At 34.4% G+C, this 19,858-nt stretch overlaps 2 protein-coding genes across 8 annotated transcripts in view; one reads left to right on the top strand and one right to left on the bottom strand.

Annotated features, from left to right (window-relative positions):
- Cirl (Calcium-independent receptor for alpha-latrotoxin) overlaps nt 1-12,533 on the top strand; it is a 421,691-nt gene extending 409,158 nt beyond the window's left edge. For 4 of the 7 annotated variants that reach the window (XM_068768762.1, XM_068768759.1, XM_068768761.1 and 1 more), the window contains exons 14-24: nt 99-221; nt 766-947; nt 1,451-1,578; nt 2,049-2,274; nt 2,827-2,992; nt 3,558-3,772; nt 4,160-4,257; nt 4,715-4,883; nt 5,322-5,537; nt 7,380-7,679; nt 10,445-12,533. In XM_068768762.1, coding sequence (XP_068624863.1) covers nt 99-221; nt 766-947; nt 1,451-1,578; nt 2,049-2,274; nt 2,827-2,992; nt 3,558-3,772; nt 4,160-4,257; nt 4,715-4,883; nt 5,322-5,537; nt 7,380-7,679; nt 10,445-11,278 — 2,657 coding nt within the window. In that variant the 3' untranslated portion in view covers nt 11,279-12,533. Of the gene's footprint in view, nt 1-98; nt 222-765; nt 948-1,450; nt 1,579-2,048; nt 2,275-2,826; nt 2,993-3,557; nt 3,773-4,159; nt 4,258-4,714; nt 4,884-5,321; nt 5,538-6,340; nt 6,705-7,379; nt 7,680-10,444 lie in introns of all 7 variants that reach the window. The other 3 variants (XM_068768766.1, XM_068768765.1, XM_068768764.1) reach the window with 2 other exon arrangements.
- A 1,011-nt stretch (nt 12,534-13,544) lies between these two features.
- Nucleotides 13,545-19,359, bottom strand: LOC137925258 (growth/differentiation factor 8-like). Its single transcript, XM_068768680.1, has 2 exons — nt 19,087-19,359; nt 13,545-16,070 (listed from the first exon to the last, which is right to left on the bottom strand). Exons 1-2 carry the CDS (start codon nt 19,261-19,263, stop codon nt 15,687-15,689), a joined length of 561 nt encoding a protein of 186 aa, XP_068624781.1. The 5' UTR covers nt 19,264-19,359; the 3' UTR covers nt 13,545-15,686.
- Between the last annotated feature and the right edge of the window lie 499 nt (nt 19,360-19,858).

Genomic DNA, 19,858 nt, shown 5'->3' with positions numbered 1-19,858 from the left:
ATTATACATTGACGTATTTAAAGCTTTTGCCCCTATTTCCAATTTCTAAATTATGTTGTTATATTTTACATGTTATGGAAATATTTGTTCATTCACAGGTTTATCGGTGAGAGTTCTAGAAGTGAAAAGTGTTGAAGACGAAACATTCCCATCGATTATTGCCCAGGAACAGTGGAAGGCTTCAGAGGACACTATCACAATACCCAAAGCTGCTTTACTGGGTATGTGTCCAATCATTTACATATTCTTCGAATTTGTGTATAATGATTAAATGTTTGTGCAAAAAATATATTATACAATTTTGTTTTGTGTATAACGTATATTTTTAAATAGTAATTAGAGCATACATCGAGATGTCTTCTTTTCGTTTATTATAATCTTCATTAAACCTATTCTGGCCCTGTAAGGCTATAGTAGTTGCGAATCGACATCGTGATCATCATTTCAGTCATCGAATTTTCAGTAAATGTCCCATAGATTTCCAACAGAACCGGTGGTAAGCAGTCTGCATTCAGCGTCTTCTGCTATGTTCATCAGTTGAACGTGTGGTCGAACTGTTTATGTTAACGGTCCGTGGCTTCGACTCTAAAAGTGTTTCTAGAATATATTCTTTACCTAAAATCTAATCTTTTGTTTCTACTACGTTTGTGGGTAGGTTCTGCCATTACGGGACATTTTTACGTGATTATAAATATAGAAAAGCTCTTTGAACCATTATTTTAATATTTACGCAAAGTTAATATAATTACAATCAATCTATTCCAGACAATCGACAAAACGATCTAGTGCGTATTGTTTTCTTCGCTTTCGATCGTCTTGAGCAAATACTCCCGCCAACTTTCGGCAAAAGTCCACAATTCGCCGCCTACGGTACAGATGCTGTCTCTACAACAAGTATCAACTCGGAAAGAGAAAAGAAAAACATATCAAGAGTTTTGAATTCTAAGGTAGGAACTCTTTGGTACTATTCTTTCATTGATTTGACATTAAAAAGAACAGTTATATTTTTTTATAATAGTTAGCGCAAGAAACAACCTGTGTTAGATAATCATTAACGGTTATCATTATAAAAACATATTAACAATTAAATAATTTGAAATGAGTATAAAAAATAGAAATCTCTAGTTATAGTGACATAGGAATCAAGAGTATGAAACAGTTATTTTAACAACGATATAATTTACTTTTGGATCGATTATTATATTTCTAGTTTTTTTTTCATTTCTTCTGCGCAACTACGCCCGGAGAGAAAATAACGAATTAGGGGGAACAATAGGAGAATTGAGACGGAAGAAAGGAAGGAAAAAATGTTACATATTTTCTTGTATTTCAATGATATCTTTTTTTAATGTAGACTTTTTATAGATAAGATTAATAGTTATAGATAAATAAAAAAAGTTATGTATTACATGTGGCCAGTTTGTGTATGTGGTATTTTTTTAAATTTCAGGTGATATCGGCGAGCTTGGGCAACGGTCGTCACATACAGTTGTCACAAATGGTGCGCCTTACAATGAAACATATAAAGATCGAAAATGTCACCAACCCAGTTTGTGTGTTTTGGGACTACACGCTGCAGTAAGTACCTTTATTCATACTAGCAATATATAACTTTAATTTAACTATAAGAACATATATTAAACATATACTGTTCAAAGATTCAAAAGTTAAATTTAATTTTATGTTTGTTTGCACCAAGAAACGTCAATATCTTATATACCTTCTCTGGGTTTCAACTGGTCTAGCACTGCAGGAATTTAGCTGGCATTTATTATAAATGACTGTAAAGAAAAGTGATGTAGAGTGGTGAAGGTCCTTAGCCTATTCTCCTTCACAATAACTAAATCCAAGTTTTACTTGAACACTTGCATCCATTATATTAGATATCCTATCGAAATAGACACTATTAATTTGCCTTTAAATCCCATACATAGCTAAGTATGGGTGGTTATATAATTTTTTAACTAAGACTACAACAAAAACCTTCCTTATTTATTTTACTTTATCAGTGTTACTAGCTTTGATAATAATTGTTGGAAAACTTTTAGCGGTTGGTCGCCCGAGGGTTGTCAAGTGGAATGGTCGAACTTGACTCACACAGGCTGCGCATGTTCTCACCTCACAAACTTCGCGATACTAATGGACGTGCACGGCGTAGCTCTCAGCCACGCCCACGAGATGGCGCTGCGCTTAATAACCTTGATCGGCTGCGGGATATCGTCGTTTGCTTTGGTCGCTGCTATTATCGTGTTCCAATGTTGTAGGAATATGAAGGTGAGTTGTGTATTAAATTATAAATGTATGAAATTATTAATATTTAATTAATTATTTTTATTATCTTTCAATCTCTATCTTTTTCTTCATCATGTCACTTAATTATTATACTTCTTATAGAGGGTAATTGGTTATAGATATAAAAGCTAAAGGGGCGATTGTATAAGTCAATTGCTGTCAATTAGTGTATAGCACACACCCTATTCAAAAATCAATGATTTTTGAATTAAATAATTACGAAAACCTTTTTAATAAAAAAATGTGCTATTCATTCCCTCCTTTAAATATTTTACACCTATAACCAATCATCCTGTATATTTGCAAAATATTATTAGCTTAATCTTATGTCTTAAATACACACGTACTTATTAGCAAGATAAAATAACATTAACGAAATTTCTGTTTCTATGATTTTTTACCATATCTTCTTTTCTGCTTGACTGACATGAGGTTTATTGTTATTTTTGTGAATTAATTCCGTATCATTAACTAAACCTTCTTGTCTTATCGTATATTATATTAAAAGTTTACGTAAAATACATTAAATTTCAGTCGGACCGAGTGCTGATCCACAAGAATTTGTGTTGGTGCCTGCTTATAGCGGAATTAATATTTATGGTGGGGATCGATCAAACTCAGGACAGGATCCTGTGCGGTATCATTGCCGGTCTCCTGCATTACTTCTTTTTGGCGGCGTTCGCTTGGATGTTTTTAGAAGGTAAGCTATCTTGTGGAACATAAACTCTTTGAGTGATTATCAGCCATTGTTTCTAAAACCCATGGGCCTTGTATATATTCGTTGACTTAAAGCCAACCACGTCATATTTAGGCCCAGACAAACTATTGTACTCCATAGAAATACGATAGAAAACATCAAGACTAGTACATGTGTAAAATATGCAAATACATATCAAAACAAAACAGTAGATAGTTGCCATATGAGTCGACTTACTTTGAACTAATACATAGTTGTTTCGAAGTTAGAAGACAATATTTGTGTTAAAGAAATTAATTAAATATTGTGTATATTTTAAACAAAAAAAAATATAATTTACAACAATGAAATTATGAATTAAGATCATTTCCTGCCACCCCATCGAACCTATGCTTAATATTTATTGGTCACTCAATTCTGTGGATTAACTAAAAAAACGGTCCGAAGTAAGGCCCATGGTGTACTCATTGAGTTAAATACTGTTTACACTTGGTAAACGTAACCAAACAACATTTTTTCTTACTCTCTGGCTCTCTCTCTCTTATAGAAAACTAATTACGTTTCGCAGGTTTCCATCTCTATGCGATGCTAGTGGAGGTGTTCGAACCGGAGCGTCCGCGTGCACGCTGGTACTGCGCTGGGGCGTACTTGGCACCGGCTCTTATAGTCCTAGCCTCAGCTGCAGCCTATCCAGCCGGCTACGGCACCGCAACCAGCTGCTGGCTATCCACTGATCATCTATTCATCTTGAGCTTCGTTGGACCTGTCGCTTTCGTTGTTATGGTAGGTAGTCGTACTTATCTATTATTCATATCATTACTTACCGTAAAATGTCTACCTACCAGTTGCAATGCTAAAATCTGGCCATTCAGAACCGCAGCAGGGCATTATACGGCTGTAATGATACCACTTAGCTAACCCTTTCAAAGTGTTACGAGTTAGCTTTGGTCTTATTGACTTTTGAATATATAAATGACCTAATGCTAAATGCATTGGAATAATAGTCAAAACCCAAGTCCACTTCTAGAAACCCCTGCGCTAAGTTGTATAATAGAGCGTCGCCTTCGGTGACTTAGAATTTATATGTATAAAAGTTGTATGAATTCCAAGACTTATTCCGAAAGTACGATATGATGTGCAATAGTAACAGTAAATTTATTAATGTTTCAGGCCAACTGGACTTGTCTAGGATTGGTGATATACAGGATGTGTAATCATACCAGCGTTTCAATCAAAGCCAAGGAGAATTCGAAGCTCTATAAAATTAAGTAAGTTATGATAGCATAAAGAAAATTATTTAAAGAGTGAAGAAATGTTGAACCTAAAACCGTATTACTAAATTTATTTATTCGGACGTTTATGTTATGTTTGAATTTTTATATATACTATATTATAACTTTTTGGTATTATAACTTCGATCATCAAATTTAATTTTACTTGTTGTCTATATTTATAGCACATTCGCTAAACAATTGAACACGAATTTTATAAATCACCTTTTACCTAAATTGTATCAACTGAAAATAAATTAAATAATCACAATATATATCTACGGCGTGTTATTATAGTGCATAAATCACTTCCAAATTTTTTTCTAAACCAAGAAAATTCTCATACTGTCTCTAATAATAAAGATATACTTAAAGCAGTTGAAGAAAGAAAGTGTTTATTTTATATTTTATATATTTTCACATGGGATATTTCATTAATTTTTATTTCTTCTAGGGTTTGGTTGAACACATCGATAGTACTGGCGGTGCTCCTCGGGTTAACCTGGACTTTTGGCGTGCTGTATCTCAACGAACAGACAGTTGGAATGGCATACGCCTTCACCGTGTTAAACTCATTCCAAGGACTCTTCATCTTCGTGTTCCATTGCTTGCTGAATGAGATAGTGAGTGATTTCTTTTAATAAATAAATATATATGCGGTATATAGTTAGGAAAGCGTTTTATTAAATGACAGGTTAATATCTTTCATTTAAATAATTTTTATTTAAATTTAAATTATATGGATAATCTAAAATTCTTCATTTTCTGATTCACTGTTAATTTCAGAGTTTTCAAAACTGTAAATCATAGATAAAAATATTGTAATTTTTAGACCACATTTAAAGGTTATTGGGACTTATTTCTGGTTCTATGAACTCCGCAACGTGTCCAATACAATTTTTCTTTCCTGCAGTTTTAAACTAAGAAACATCTTAATATTTATTTAAATAAAAATAATTTAAATATGAGTCTGAGATAAGCTTAGCACTTATTAGTATTAATTCTGTCAGGCGTATACACACCTTACACAATTTGTTTTTTCAATATATGAATTCTACCAGTTCCAGAAGGAATGCGCTCGTCTCGGTCGCCGACATCCGTGGTTGTCTTGCTGCTTGTACTTCACTGCGCAGTCTTCACAGCCTCTTCCACACAATATGCCGGCCACAGCCTCCTCCTCTAACCACGTCGACACCCGCCAAGGTTCCGTTAAGAGCCGCAGATATCATCAGAGCACAGCTGCTGATGAGGATGTTGTGGATCCACGAGATGTCACGGTAAGATTCGATCTATAATCTTAGCCCGATCGTAATATTTTTTTAATATTAATATTAATATAAATAATGTAATAAAATAATCTACTAAAGATGACATATATAACATTACAAATTTCAATAAACCAATCAAGAAAATCAAATTATAAAAAATGTGATATATGTAATTATGTAAAATGATCTGTAATTTTTTTTACTTAGTTCAATGAACTATAAAATCTTTTATATAACATGATATTTATGTAATACATTTGAACATTAATTACTTTCTTAATGAAGAAATTGATTTAAAAAGTGATGAACTTATTAACCGGGACAACAATGATACGTATACGACCTATCTTGCCCTAAATTAATATGTATTCGCTTGAAAAGAATAAAAATGGGTCCTTTTATGATTATCTATTCAGATAATTTCTTTGTTTTTAACCAATCAACTATATTTTAAACACACAACTTTAAAATCAATTTGGCTTGGCATTTTGTGGTGAGGGGTATTTTAAGCATTTAAAACTATATTAGTATCGTGCCATTTTGCTTTTACTCAATATGTACTAAGAATAATAGATATTTTATTATGTCATATTAGCCATAGTATCTAATGTTCAGAAATTACGTCACAGTGATCTTTTTACAACTTCAAAAACTTAGTAATAAATGATTATGTGCAATAATTGACAGAAGCATTTAAATAAAAGAGACAATTTTTTATTCAAGTGTACATAACACTAAATTTTAAGTCTGCATATATTAAGTTACACCTAGAAAACATAAAACTCTTCGAGTAATAAATTACGTTTAAACAGAGCTCTACAAATACATCGGTGGCCGCGTCAACGACTAACAACCTGGTCATCAACACCCTCAATGTTGTCGTCAACAACAATAATCACAACAACAACAATGTTATCAACAACGCGGCTGTAGCCACTCTAGCTGCTGCAGCAGCTGCTAACAGCTACCATCCCCATAGAAATAGAAGAAACTCGCCGGAAAATCAAAGTTTTGGTCCCTCATCCAATTTTGGACCTACTCTCAACGCCACGGGGACTAATTTTGCACACAATATCCCCGAAAGGGAACCACCTGCTGCAATGGCACATTTAAGAAGTCCAATTAATCCGGGTAGTGGGAGATACCCACAAGGATACCGACAAAATGTCCAGCAAGGTACGTGTCGCATTCATAGAGATAGGATTTTTTAAAATAAAAAAAGAAATTCGTTACGAATACCACCAAAATACACCACTCAAGCTTTTTGTATCTAATTTTGTTTTGTAACTAATTGGCCTTTGACAGCTCAGTTCATTTGTCTATTTTTTTTTAACAATTTTAATTTGTGATTGTCCACTGTGTAACTAACAGTACTCTTAAAAAATGTCTGTCACGTGGACGGAAAAATCGATCGTTTGTTTTTTTTACGGTAAGTATTTATTTTATTTTTTATGTGTATTTTCTTTTTTCTATAATAAAACTAACGCTTTACTTCCTCTGATACTAACATAGCAAACATTCTCTTTACATTTGGTGGTGTGGTGGTTATAGAGTAGCTGTATTGCATCCCATCGGACTCTATATATGTTCTAACAAATAACTTACATTGAACATGCAATACGAAAATCCTATCTCTAGTTAATGTGATGCGTATCTTGATTCTATCGAAGTAGTAAATTTCCAAATTAATCATATTGAACATTAATTTGTCTACTTTTGACGAATATTTCTTAAAATTATGAGGTTGTTGATGGTTGGGTCTGTTACGTTTAAAAATATAGACAACTAGATATATCTAAGTAAATATATGTAATATATGCTTGTATACATCTTTTCTAACTATACAAACAGAGCTACAACATTCAACCGGAGTCATCAAGGTGGAATATTCGACCAACCGCACCTATATACGTGCCAAGTGACGACACAAGATCAGTCCGAGCACCGACGCCTCAAAACATACCTCATAGCTCCTCACACACGCAAAGCATAGCGTCAATGCATAGCTACAGGAATAATATCGACGTACCTAACGAATACCAGAATCTAAGATCGCGGTCGCCATCTTGTTTTTCCAACAAGATGGCGGCGTCGATTGGCGCGAACGACTGGGCATTAATGGCGAACACGATCGGTGGCAATGTTTGGAAGGTGAGGGGAGGGCTTTGTGGCTTGTGTGGGCACTACTAGAGTGACATTTATTTATAGCTGCTTTGGTAAGATCTCGTATAGCTATTAATAAAAATTTCTTAGCATAAACTAGCCAGTCGCCCGCGCATTTTTCATTGAAAAATATTTAATCTTCAAAAAAAATTTTTAAGATGTTCGAAATGTTACGTAGCGCTTAAATTGGAAGAAATACTCTGTCCAAAAACATATTACTACTTTCAAACTGTTACGTGAAATGTGATTTCGCCATAATTATATTATTCTTTTACAATTCCTTATCTTTTATATAACTAAAGTTGTTGAAAATATTTGTATTTGATATATTGTATGTCCTATTCCTGTAGAGTGTCCACTATTTAAAACAACACTCAGAGTGCAATTAAAACATTATATAGTAAATTAAATCTTTTCTCCGCATTTTCCTCTCCGGTGAAGGCTATTACTAGCATTTAGAGATCTTATTGAAGTGATGTTCATTAAATTCATAACTGCATGAGACCTAATCATTGTGTTTGCATGACTCGTACCTAAATGCACTTTATTCTGTACATACATCATTAGCCCATCCCTCCTCCTTCTCTCTAACTCTTCATTTATCGTTTAACTTTTCATTTAATTCGAACTCAAGCATGTGGATAAAGGAAAACAATTTAATTTAATAAAAAGTATAAAAGCTTTGAGCACAAAAAAGGTTTCATTAGTACAGGGTGGCCCATAAGTCCTTTGATATGAAAAAAAAATATTAAAATAAAACTAATTACATTATGAATTTAATTTTTATTTACAAAAAAAGCTTAAAAAACGGGAATTATTTTTTGAAAATAACATCTTCTAAATGTAATCCGTTGCGATCACGGCACTCTTGCAAACGACGTCTAAAATTGTCGATGACTGCGCGGCACGTCACTGCTATAATGCTTGTCATTTCTCTGCGGATATTTTCTTTTAGGGCCTCAATTGACCGCGGGTTTGTGTCGTATACTTTAGCCTTAAGGTAGCCCCACAAAAAAAATCCATCGGGGTCAGATCTGGACTACGTGGAGGCCAGGAAATGTCTCCTCTCTTAGAGATCACTTTGCCAGGAAAAAGTTGACGGATAACGGGCATAGCGTGTTAGAGGTGTGAGAAGTGGCCCCATCCTGTTGAAACCGCGTTCTGGCATTAAAGCCTGAAAAGTTTTGCAATTCTGGTATGAAAAACTCTTCGATCATAGCCACATATCGCTCCAACGTAACAGTAACTGCGCGCCCTCTGCCATCCTCAAAGAAGTAAGGCCCTAGGATACCATGGGCTGACATAGCGGCCCAAACAGTCACTTTCGGACTATGTAAGGGCTTCTGATGCTTAAGTTTTGGATTGATGGGGCTCCAATAGCGGCAATTTTGTTTACTAACATGCCCGTTAAGATGGAAATGAGCCTCGTCAGAGAACATTATGTTATTAAAGGAAGTAAACCGATTCAACATTTCATTCGCATAATTTTGTCTTTGAATACCGTCAGTTTCCTTTAATTCTTGAACCAACTGAATTTTGTAAGGGTGCATATGTAAATCTTTCTTCAAAATCCGTTGTAACGATGTCCTGGATACGTTTAATGCTCTGGCGCGCTTACGAGTTGACTGTGTCGGATTTTCGCGAATAGACGGTGTCACTGTGTCTATGTTTTGTTCCGTACGTGACGTCCTTGGGCGACCCAACCGCGGTTTATCTAACGTCGAACCGGTCTCCTCGAACTTAGCAACCCAGTTCTTAATCGTTTGAAGAGTTGGAGTGTCGTCAAAGTTGTGTAAACCTTTGGGTTCTCGAAATTTACGCCGCGCAACGGTTGCCGAATTGTCGTTTTTATAAAACTCGCGCACACAAAACGCACGGTCTGCTCCGGTAAAACGCTCCATCGCGATTAAATTCCCAGAAACCGAAGTTACTCCCCCCGCTTCCCCTGCACTGCTCACGCGCACCCTGTTCGTTTTATTCAAATTTTACTTTTCAAAGGACTTATGGGCCACCCTGTATTTCCATATTGCAATAACAACAGGGAATATATATGGGAATATAATATGCAAAACGAAATAAAACCTAGAATCTGTTACACAAAAATAGAAAATGCATCCTTGGAATTTTAGTACACATAATTTTCATTTATAGTTTGTATAATCTAGAATTTAATTCAGAAATAATATATTTCATTATTACAAACTTCAATTACAGCAATTTATCCTTGGTTTCTTCTTTAAGTCACACTTTTCTAGGCTGGTATAATATCTATATATAGCTACGTTATAAATAGCAGAGTAATATCAATAAAACTTCTTTGATAATTACTTTGTTTATGTAATTTTCTTTAATTATTATTCAATAGCTAAGTTTTTCATACATAATCTTACTTAATTACATCTCTTTATTTGTAATAGTGGTAACTTTATTTTTTCGGCACAATAAAAAGAAAATGATCTTGTTTAACATTTGATTCTTTACGCAAAACCTTTAAAAATCATCGCTGATCATCGTTTGCGTATTAATTTTTTAACTTATTAATATTATTCCATACACATTGACATAAGAAGTGAGCTGTTTCATTTTGAATGTGTGTGTATTTTTAAAATTACTACACATCGTTCCAATTCAAACTAATTCATTTTAATACAATTATGTCACTCGATATTTCACAAATATTCCAAATGACTAATTCTGTGATCGTATTTAGCAATTCATAAGAAATAAATAAAGTTTAACGTTTGTAATTACAGAACACTTCTTCTAAGCATCACGCAGGGAACACGTCAACGCTTCCCCACCACGATACTATAACCAGACAACTTCAACAGAACCATATCCACAGCCCGTATGAGTGTGAACCCCCAATTGCTCCAGGCTCACCGCGTCATATCAAAGATGAAGAAAGCCCTTTGCACCACCCCCAAGGCTACCAAACAACAAGGAGCTACAACCAAGACTTCAGGAATCCGCATGTTTACATGTCCCAACATTCCCCGGGAAGTCAGGAGATGATATTCCGCAAGCATTACAAGGATGACCGGCGCAAACATCATCACCACCATGGTAGTCAAAACGTGAACCACACTTACTCCGAAATCGCTTCACAACAGGGCCGCATGTACCGACGGGGTTCCGAACAAGAGTTCAGAGTTATACAAGACGATCCGGTATACGAGGAAATAGAACGAAACGAAACGCTGATGTCCGACATGTCGGACGACAACTCTGGACCCGACAGCTGCAGGCAAAACCCGGGACATCACGGCTCCTCCAGTTCTAAGTTCTTCGGCGACCACCGACCTCTGATATCCTACAGCCCTGGAGATAGACACCACCACGAACAGGAACACTACGGAAAGTATGGCAAGTGGGATACCCTGGACCGAGCCTACGACAGGCATGCGTACGAAAGCGGCAGGTTGGTACATCCATACCACCAGCCCCAAGAGAACAACATGAGGGCATTGGCCGCCGTGCTTAACGGAGAGAACAACGTCGTGTGCCATCTGGAGCCGCACAACTCTTACGACGTCTACCAACCACAGAGCGGAAACCCAAGGACTGTCTCCCAACCCAGTTTCTAAAGTCGCGTGATCCTCTTAATTACGAGTTGTATCTGTTATTGAAGACATTGTACAGAAATATCGAGTTTTTCTATGGACGTAGCTGAAGATTGTCTAGTGACACGTTTAAGTGATAGCATTTTATGTAGAAACTTGCCATAATGTGGACTTTAAAAACATATTATATTTATAGACGATTAGATGTAAAACGTAAATTTAAATCACTTTTTCCACTGTGATCCTATTTAAAAGTAACGGCTCAAGTTTCAGTGTTGCGACCACGTTGTTCTATGGCGGAGTTGTAATAGCAATTTTTGTATATACTTAGCGTTTAGTACTAGTGAATGTACTTCCAGTGTGACCTTACTATTTCTACTGAATGACTCTTTCGTTCTCTCATGGCATTTCCACGGCGTACCGCATTTTGTCGTTATCGTAGTTTTTAATGATCTGTGATGTATCATTTATTGCTTTAGACTAGACCTCTGTTGACGGTCCACACGTCTACACTGCCATACAATGTACCTAAGCTGGGCATATGTAGCATTCTCTCGTTGCGGGCCACTGCTGCCGGGATCGATTCGCAGCTTTTTGTTTTCTTGGAAGCGTCTTAAAGAAATCCATCCAACCTATTATAGACTGACACCATTTGATGTTGTGCACTTTCCTGTACTTTAGAACTTAGTGTTTAAAAAAAAAGTTTTACTTGAAAACAAATTAAAAAAAGATCGATAAAAAATATTATTTCTACGTAAAGTAGATTTTACTTTAAACGCCATGAATAAACTGTTAATTTTATACCTTACAATATAAATATTTAAGGAATTGTTTATTAGAATTGATACAAGTACAATAACTAATGCATTTGTTTTTGTGTATGTTTTGGATCGGTGAAGCAATATGTTAGACTGAAGTATTTAATAAATTGTTGGCCGTTTATATGTGAAGACGTTTGTATCGATTTAGAGACGCCAAAATTTATGGAATACTTTCTATATTGAAATAAAAATAAAATGAGGAAAAAAATTGATATTGTGGGACTGTTTATTTTTTGTAATTGGTATATACTAGTCTGATCTTCTCTCCCACTGTCTGAACATATGTAATTTGTACATTACTACGTCACGTGTATTTATGTTACATATTTTTTTTTGTTTTGATTGTATTTTTAAAAGAACGTTGACGAGTATATTAATGTAAAGTAGGACAAACAAAATGTGTAAATAATTTAAAGTTTATATAAATAAAGAGTGGCTGTTCTGTGAGGACAACCGCAAATTAATTTGTTTTTTTTTTTTATTATCATTCGTTTCGTCATAGTAATGGATATGCTTATGTGTAGACGATAAGATTCCAACTTTCTTTTAACTTAAAACCTCTAAAAATAGCAAATTACACCCATATTATATGTCTGTCTTATTTTCTATTATAAAAAAAAATAGAATTCTCCCCTCTCTCCTTAATCGTAGTTTTATTTTTAGGAAAAGGCTCTAATTATTAATTTATTTAAAATGCTGTAACTATTTTTTTTAATATACAGTCATTTACTATACCAATTATAAATTCTATTAAATACTTTATATTTAGATATAATATTTAAACATTTAAATGTTTACATGTTTGTTCACTCTTTATTAAAGTAACCATTTTATATAGCCAGAAAGTTATGTGCTACGTACATATATGTGTATTGCAAATATTATAGAATATTTTTTAAACTATCAAATTATTTTAGTGAATAGTGTCAATAACTTTGATATATACGGGGTTAATAATGACCAGCTTATAAATTAAATTAGTACTATCATACATCAACGTATGATCTAAGTTACGGATCCCAGCTTGAGCATCTGTAAAAAGTTAATACGTGGTCTTCTTCAGATGAAGTTCCGTTAATGCAGACGTAGAGAGACTTATAATAATATTTTGTATATATCGGTATTATTTTAGTCGTAAAACATCCACTGCTTGTAAAAGGTCCCCCTGTAGATTTCCAACACGGTAGAAAACGGTCTAAATCAAGCATCTTCCGACAACCTTAGCTAGGTCGTCTGTCTACCTTTTGGTTGGATGTCCTAAGCTGAAATTGCGTAGTCTCTACTCCATAAGGCTTCAGCTGTCATTTCAAAATATTCTCATACTTCCGAGACACATGGTTATTTTTTCCTTAACAACCCTATATAAAGATTAGAAATGCTGTGGGATTCAATACGCAAAAACTAATTGGAGTTACCCATACAATCAACGAAAACCATGGTTCCATGAGATAAATGAAAAACTAAACAGAAATTATGAATTGAAAGTTTATTTCATACACCTTAATGACACGTGATTGTTAGTAAAAAATTTTGACAAATATCGTTGAGAACTAAAGTTAGAGAACATATTCACTTAACGCTAAAAAATTTTGTATAAAAAATTGATATCCAAAAGCAAAGGGAGATCTTTGTAAAGGCATACAAAAAAACACTTGCCCAAAAATGAGATCTAATTTTTGAAAATTCTATAACCGACGAAAATTTTTCTATTCCTTAAATTACGAAACATTAAAAAAAAAACATTATCAATCACTTCCAAATAATACGTTATTTTTATTCCTAACATAAAATAATGGGTAGGTACCGAGTCGATTATTGTTTTTTAAAATTAACAGACCTATCTTAAGCACCACCCGCTAAAGAACTAAACAATTTCCTTTGTAAAACATAGCGTAATTTTGAACGAGATCCAAACAATGTCTAAAGAAATCTCACAAGTACGTTGTTGAAGAAAATACATCGAATTACATAAAACTAGCTACTTAAAATTAAAATTTGATGAAGTCGCATACTCTTTATTTTGCAAAGTGCCAGGAGGTACATAAAATATATAAACCACAGACACTATTTATTGTTTCTTAGGCACAAATAAATAGAATGTTAACCCTGGAATATGTCTATGCCGTACTGCTCACAGTATCACCATAAAGGTAATCACAGAGAACATTTAACTGTAACACTATTGCGCCATCGCATATGATTTGTCAATACTTATTTTGATTAATAATTTATTATAAGACATCTTATCAAAGCATACAGAATCATATAGCTTTGATTGTAAATTGAATAAATGTATCAATTCATATAATAGCCTATTTCTTGACATTTTATCAAATCAATTAAAATTACATAAAAACGTTATTAGCATTGATATGTGAAATGTTTATGTGTATAATGCCTCCGTGTTTATACTAATAATAGTTAGGGTTCTGTAGATAAAAAGTTAATAATGTCACAGCTCTCTCTGGACAAATCAAAATGGCAGGCAATAAATTACGAAATAAATTTGCTAGCGATAATTTATTTATAACTGATTAAAAAAGACAATGTAATTAAAATTAAAGATTATTTGTGCCCGCGAAACCACAATATCACTTATTTATAAATCGATATTGGACACCTAAAAGCTTAGAGTTTAAGACTTATTTTTGAAAGTATAAATGCCATTTTGAGATACAATACGTTATAGTTACACCGTTTCAGAAGCGAGTTACAATTGTTATTGTTGCATAAAAAGATTGATAGTGCATTATCGAGTCAAGTTTAATTTCATTTTTATCAGGGCACAATGGAGTCAGAGGTCAAATACCTATTAAAGTCCGCTTTATTGATTTTAAATACCTATCTACTTATTGAAAATATATTTCTAAAGTTAAAGCTCAAAGATCCTTTTAAAGATAATCACACGTACAAATCGTTTTAGGTCAATTTATTTTTAATTAGTATTTTCGATATACTAATGAATAATGATATAAAATAAATTGATCGTACTATGTTGGTATTATGAAAAATGACCTCCGACAAATGTATTGCGGCGAATAATGAGTTTTGTGAAGGTAAGGCATGAACATGGTATATAAGTACCCTACTTACACAGAGTGGAGTGAAATGGATGAAAAATTAATTTGTTACAAAGCGACTTATTCCGTAAATTTTAACTAACATGTCCGCATCATGTCGGTAAACGTATGTATGTAAAATTTACAGAATAAGATCGTAGTGTTCGACTACATCTAGATGTACAAAACATATAAAATATACACTCACGGCACACATCACAAAGGGTTCGCAGTCTTCAGCCGAATATATTACATTAGCAACACACAACACGCTGCCCCAAGTGGTTAGAAGCGGATAAAGCTGAGATTTATTATTGCTATTTATTATCCTGATATTAACCTGTCGATATTAATTATTTAATTGCTTTGGACGCTATAAACTTTTAATTATGCCGGATTATTTTTTATTTATGTCAAAATTTTAATTATAATCCTGTCAAGTTGTAAAGTGGTAAAAATCTCTATATACTTTTAATTGAATAGATTACAATGTGAATGTATGTCGGGTATAAATGTGAATTTCTCCCACTTGGAGCCATAATGGGAGAGTCGCTATGAGCACCCACAACTCTCCACGACCATGCCCGGTATGGTGCCGTAGATGATGTTCAGGTCGTGATCAAAATACAGCATAGAGATACTGCTCATCCGTCTCGGAGCGCAGCAGGGTCCGCCGCTGCCTTGTGGTGCTGCTAAGTGGACTATGTGTGTGTGGGGGTACTTTTGGAGGAAGCTGTAAGGACATTCGCCGCTGCAGTAGTTCGCGTCGTACTGTTTCGGTGCGATGATCCAGTCCCACCCGAACTCCTCGAAGTTCACCGCTAGCGGGTACCGGCAGCAGCGTACCTCTTTGGAATTCTCCGTACAATCCATGCCAATCGTCCTCCGCGTTCGTTTGTGCGAATTGTCTCTAAGACTTACTTCTATATATGGCATCTGTAACAAAGTGTATTGAGATTAGAAATCAATGTTAAAACTGCAGACTTATAGGACGATTTTCGTGTAAAAAAACATTAATTATATCATATTTGGTTTTTATAAGTAGGTTCAATTTTAAGTAATCCTTTCAAAAACTACGTTGGTTATAGGTGCAAAAGTTCAGAAGAGGTCATTTATTAGCAAAAATCTTGAAATATTTTACACCTACAATCATCGTTTATAAAGTGATCACTCTGGAATATCTTACATTAATTTATTTTTACTGTACCAATGCGGCAGGTCATTAACTTCTGGCAATACAAAGTCTACAGGGACAGAGGGTAATTAAAAATTAGGTTCAATATTTAATAGCCCAAATTTTAAAATCGCTTTATCGCACCAATGAGCCAGCATTCCTCGTCTAAAGCTTTTGCGCCTATAGCCAATAAATAGTTCAGTATATTAAATGAAATAATTAAAACAAAAGTTATTTGGAAAGACCCAGTCAAGTAAATTTATAGGACATGATCGAGGTCTTTGTACATATCAATCATTTTCATATAATGACAATTTACGTGAACAAAACATTTATACAAGACTACTTTATGCAGCTGGATGCAGGTTGTTTCCAATCAATACTATTGGAAATCAACGGGATAGGGCTATGTCCGGTAGTAGCCTTGCAATGGCTGAAATTTTCATAACTACGTAAATTAAACACATTGGAAGTAAAATTTACGAAGACATAATAAAAATGCTATATGGCACGATACGATTTAATAAAAATGTGTAATTAAAGCGAAACTACGTATTAATTAAAATTCAGTAGCTAACTTGCGAGAAATCATTGCACACGTAAATTTTAAATGTCAATAAATAAAATATACCATGTAAAACTGTTTAAAAGTGAAAGAACTGACCAGCGAATAATAGCGTTTTTTTTTTATATTAATTCTAATTTGTATGGAGTTTACGTTTGTTCGATGCAGTTTAAACTAACTAGCTTAGTACTGTTACGGAATAATCTTAAGTTCACAAAAAAAGATCTCAGTTTTGAAAGATAAAGGTATTACAAAAGATAAAAAACTACTTGCTTACTACGCAAAGTGTTACTTGTTAATAGCTTTGCGCTGTCTGGAGCTCCTATCGGAAGTGTGAATCCCTAACCTACCTTATCAAGGCGACCCAAAGAAAGGTCAATGTTGTATAAAATGTCGGCGTTTCTCTATAGATAGTAGACTACCGTAAGTTTCATCATGAGAGCTACCGAGCGGCTTTTTCGAAAGCTTCCACCTACTGTTCGCAATTATTTTTAATTGATTTTGCAAGAACGTTGGTTTAAATGTATAATTTAGACAACATTATGCATGATACTATAAAGTTATAAGTAATAATTGTTTATCAGAAAGATTAGCTCGAGGAAGTTTTGATGTCATCAATAATATTAAGTATGACAACACTTATTATAGTTTGGGATATAATAACTTTTGATTAAAATTTAAAGTAATTAAATTTTATTTTTAGCTACGCAAATACATTTTACTAGCAACAGTGATCTTTTGTTTATTCTAAATATCTACTTATTTTAAAGAAATTATAAGTACGAAAATATCTGTAATATATATATTTTTTTTATCCTCAACAATTGATACGTCGTCATCATTTCTGAAGTATATCCCACTTCTGTCCTCTACTGCTGGAGATAAATAACCCTAGCTCGTCGTTTGTATGCTTAGTAGCTAGACATCCAACGCTGCGTTTGCCAGACCCAGGTCTACTCTTTCCTCCAGAACCTTATGGCCCCAGCGGCCATCTGTTCTGCGTGCTGTGTGGACTGCAGACTGCCAATTCAACTTGCCTACGCTGGGCTCTGAAGATCGTCTATAGAACTCCTCATTCTTAATTCAGTTTCGTAAATATCTTGAGCAAAGTTTACTCTATGATTCGTTGAGCAACTGTGAGCTTAGCAATGATGCCGAATTATACAATCGAACACAGAATATAATTATATTATTGACATAAAATATGAGAGTCTTTTTAAATTGTACGCAATTTAAAAAATAATAATGCACTGCTCATCAATTTTTAATTTTAATCAAGTAAAATTGGGTCATCGGAACCGAAACTAATCTAAATAGCTGTCATAAAATTTTAAACATATCGCGATAACTTTCTGATATCATTGAACCCGTTCTTTTTAACTCATTGCATCAAGACTGGTATATACTATCTTTTAAATTTTGCGTTTTAACAGAAGTGTATTATTTAACCCTGTGATACATATATTTATAATGAATATACATTTAATGTCGGGAAGTATACACAAATTTCTACTAATTAATATGATAAGCCAAAATAAGCCATTATCAGCATCGACATTTCAGACGTAGAACGTCCATAGCCGGATCTAGGTCTCCTTGTAAATTTAAAATAGGACCAGATGGAAGCGGCCTACTTTTAATCTTCCGACAAACTTAAACTGCCGTCTTGCAGGTGGACCACCTTACTTGCCGATCCGTAGTCTCCTCTACAGAACTTAAAAAACTAAACGCGCTATGTGGCCAACGAGATAAACTAGATTTATAAAACATGAGACACATAGATCGCCCCCAAAGATATCTATGGCGAGATATACCATAATCTCCACGCTTGGCAGACGGGTTGGCGATTGCAGTGTGGTGTGACGGTTCACAGAGGACGCTGCTGCCCATCGTGTGGAAACATGTTTGTAAGCAGTGGTTATCCTAAATAATTAATGCACAAAGTGTGAATTATATAATTTTACCTATAGTTGTATGCCTAGATTCGAACCTACTATTGCCAGTCGCAGACATCTACCGTTGGGCTACCACTGTTATGTTGTTAAATATATTTTTTATTTTATGTGTATAAAAAGTTTATCTGATTTATTTCTAAAATACAAAATCTTGTACAGTTACGTATTCGCCAAATTAAGATATCAGTGGTATAAATTTAGAACACCAAAAAAATTATCTACTGGTAATAAAAATATTATCATAATTTTGTAACTTACCAATCCGTTATTTGATTCAGAGCTTGGATGTGGAACAACTAAGCTCATTCTATTCTTCGAGTCTTGTACTCTCACAACTATTGCTAGATTCTCCCTCGGCAGTCTGAAGAACTCCGCCACCATGTTGGTCACGTTCAATTTGACCCACTTCCCAATTTTCAGTTCTTTTCTGGACATCTTCACGGAGCTCTCCGTATATGGCACAGACGCTTTGCTTCCCTGACTGTTCCTCGTTACCCTGTTGACTTGTAGGCCGATTGAAAAAAATTCTTCCGGGCCAAGGGTTACGTTGAGTCTCTGCTCCAACTCCTGGACGTGGATGTTGAGGAAGGCTTCGTCGACCTCATTCTGTAGGACCTTACTCGTAAACCTGAAGTTGATCACCTTAAGACCTTTGAAGTGACTGTGGCGCCGCGTATCTGAGAATTGACAAACGCAAATCTTAATAGTAATAAATGCTTTACATAATCGGAATAAAATATAATTTTACACTAATTACGTAAAAATAGAGCCAAGTTCAATGCTATTTTTTAATTTTTATGTAACACCTTCTAAACATTACCGATATATAGCATTCATTAAAAATCACGTTTTTGGATCATAATACATCTTAAATACTAGAGTAAATATGTTACAAGTTCGCATAACACTCGATGTAACAACGTGCTGTTTCTATCGGGAAGTTGTATGTATAGAAGTGCGCAATTTCTGGCCGTGACCTAAATACAAGCGACAGCGGAAGCTTTAGCGGGCTAAACGACACTCACGTATG

Source organism: Battus philenor, unplaced genomic scaffold (assembly GCF_028537555.1).
Source record: "Battus philenor isolate CCGP_79_NKW_IND1 unplaced genomic scaffold, ilBatPhil1.0.hap1 SCAF_26, whole genome shotgun sequence".
Lineage (NCBI taxonomy): Eukaryota > Metazoa > Arthropoda > Insecta > Lepidoptera > Papilionidae > Battus > Battus philenor.
Note: the sequence above shows the minus strand (reverse complement) of the source record. Positions and strands in the feature narration are given on the sequence as shown.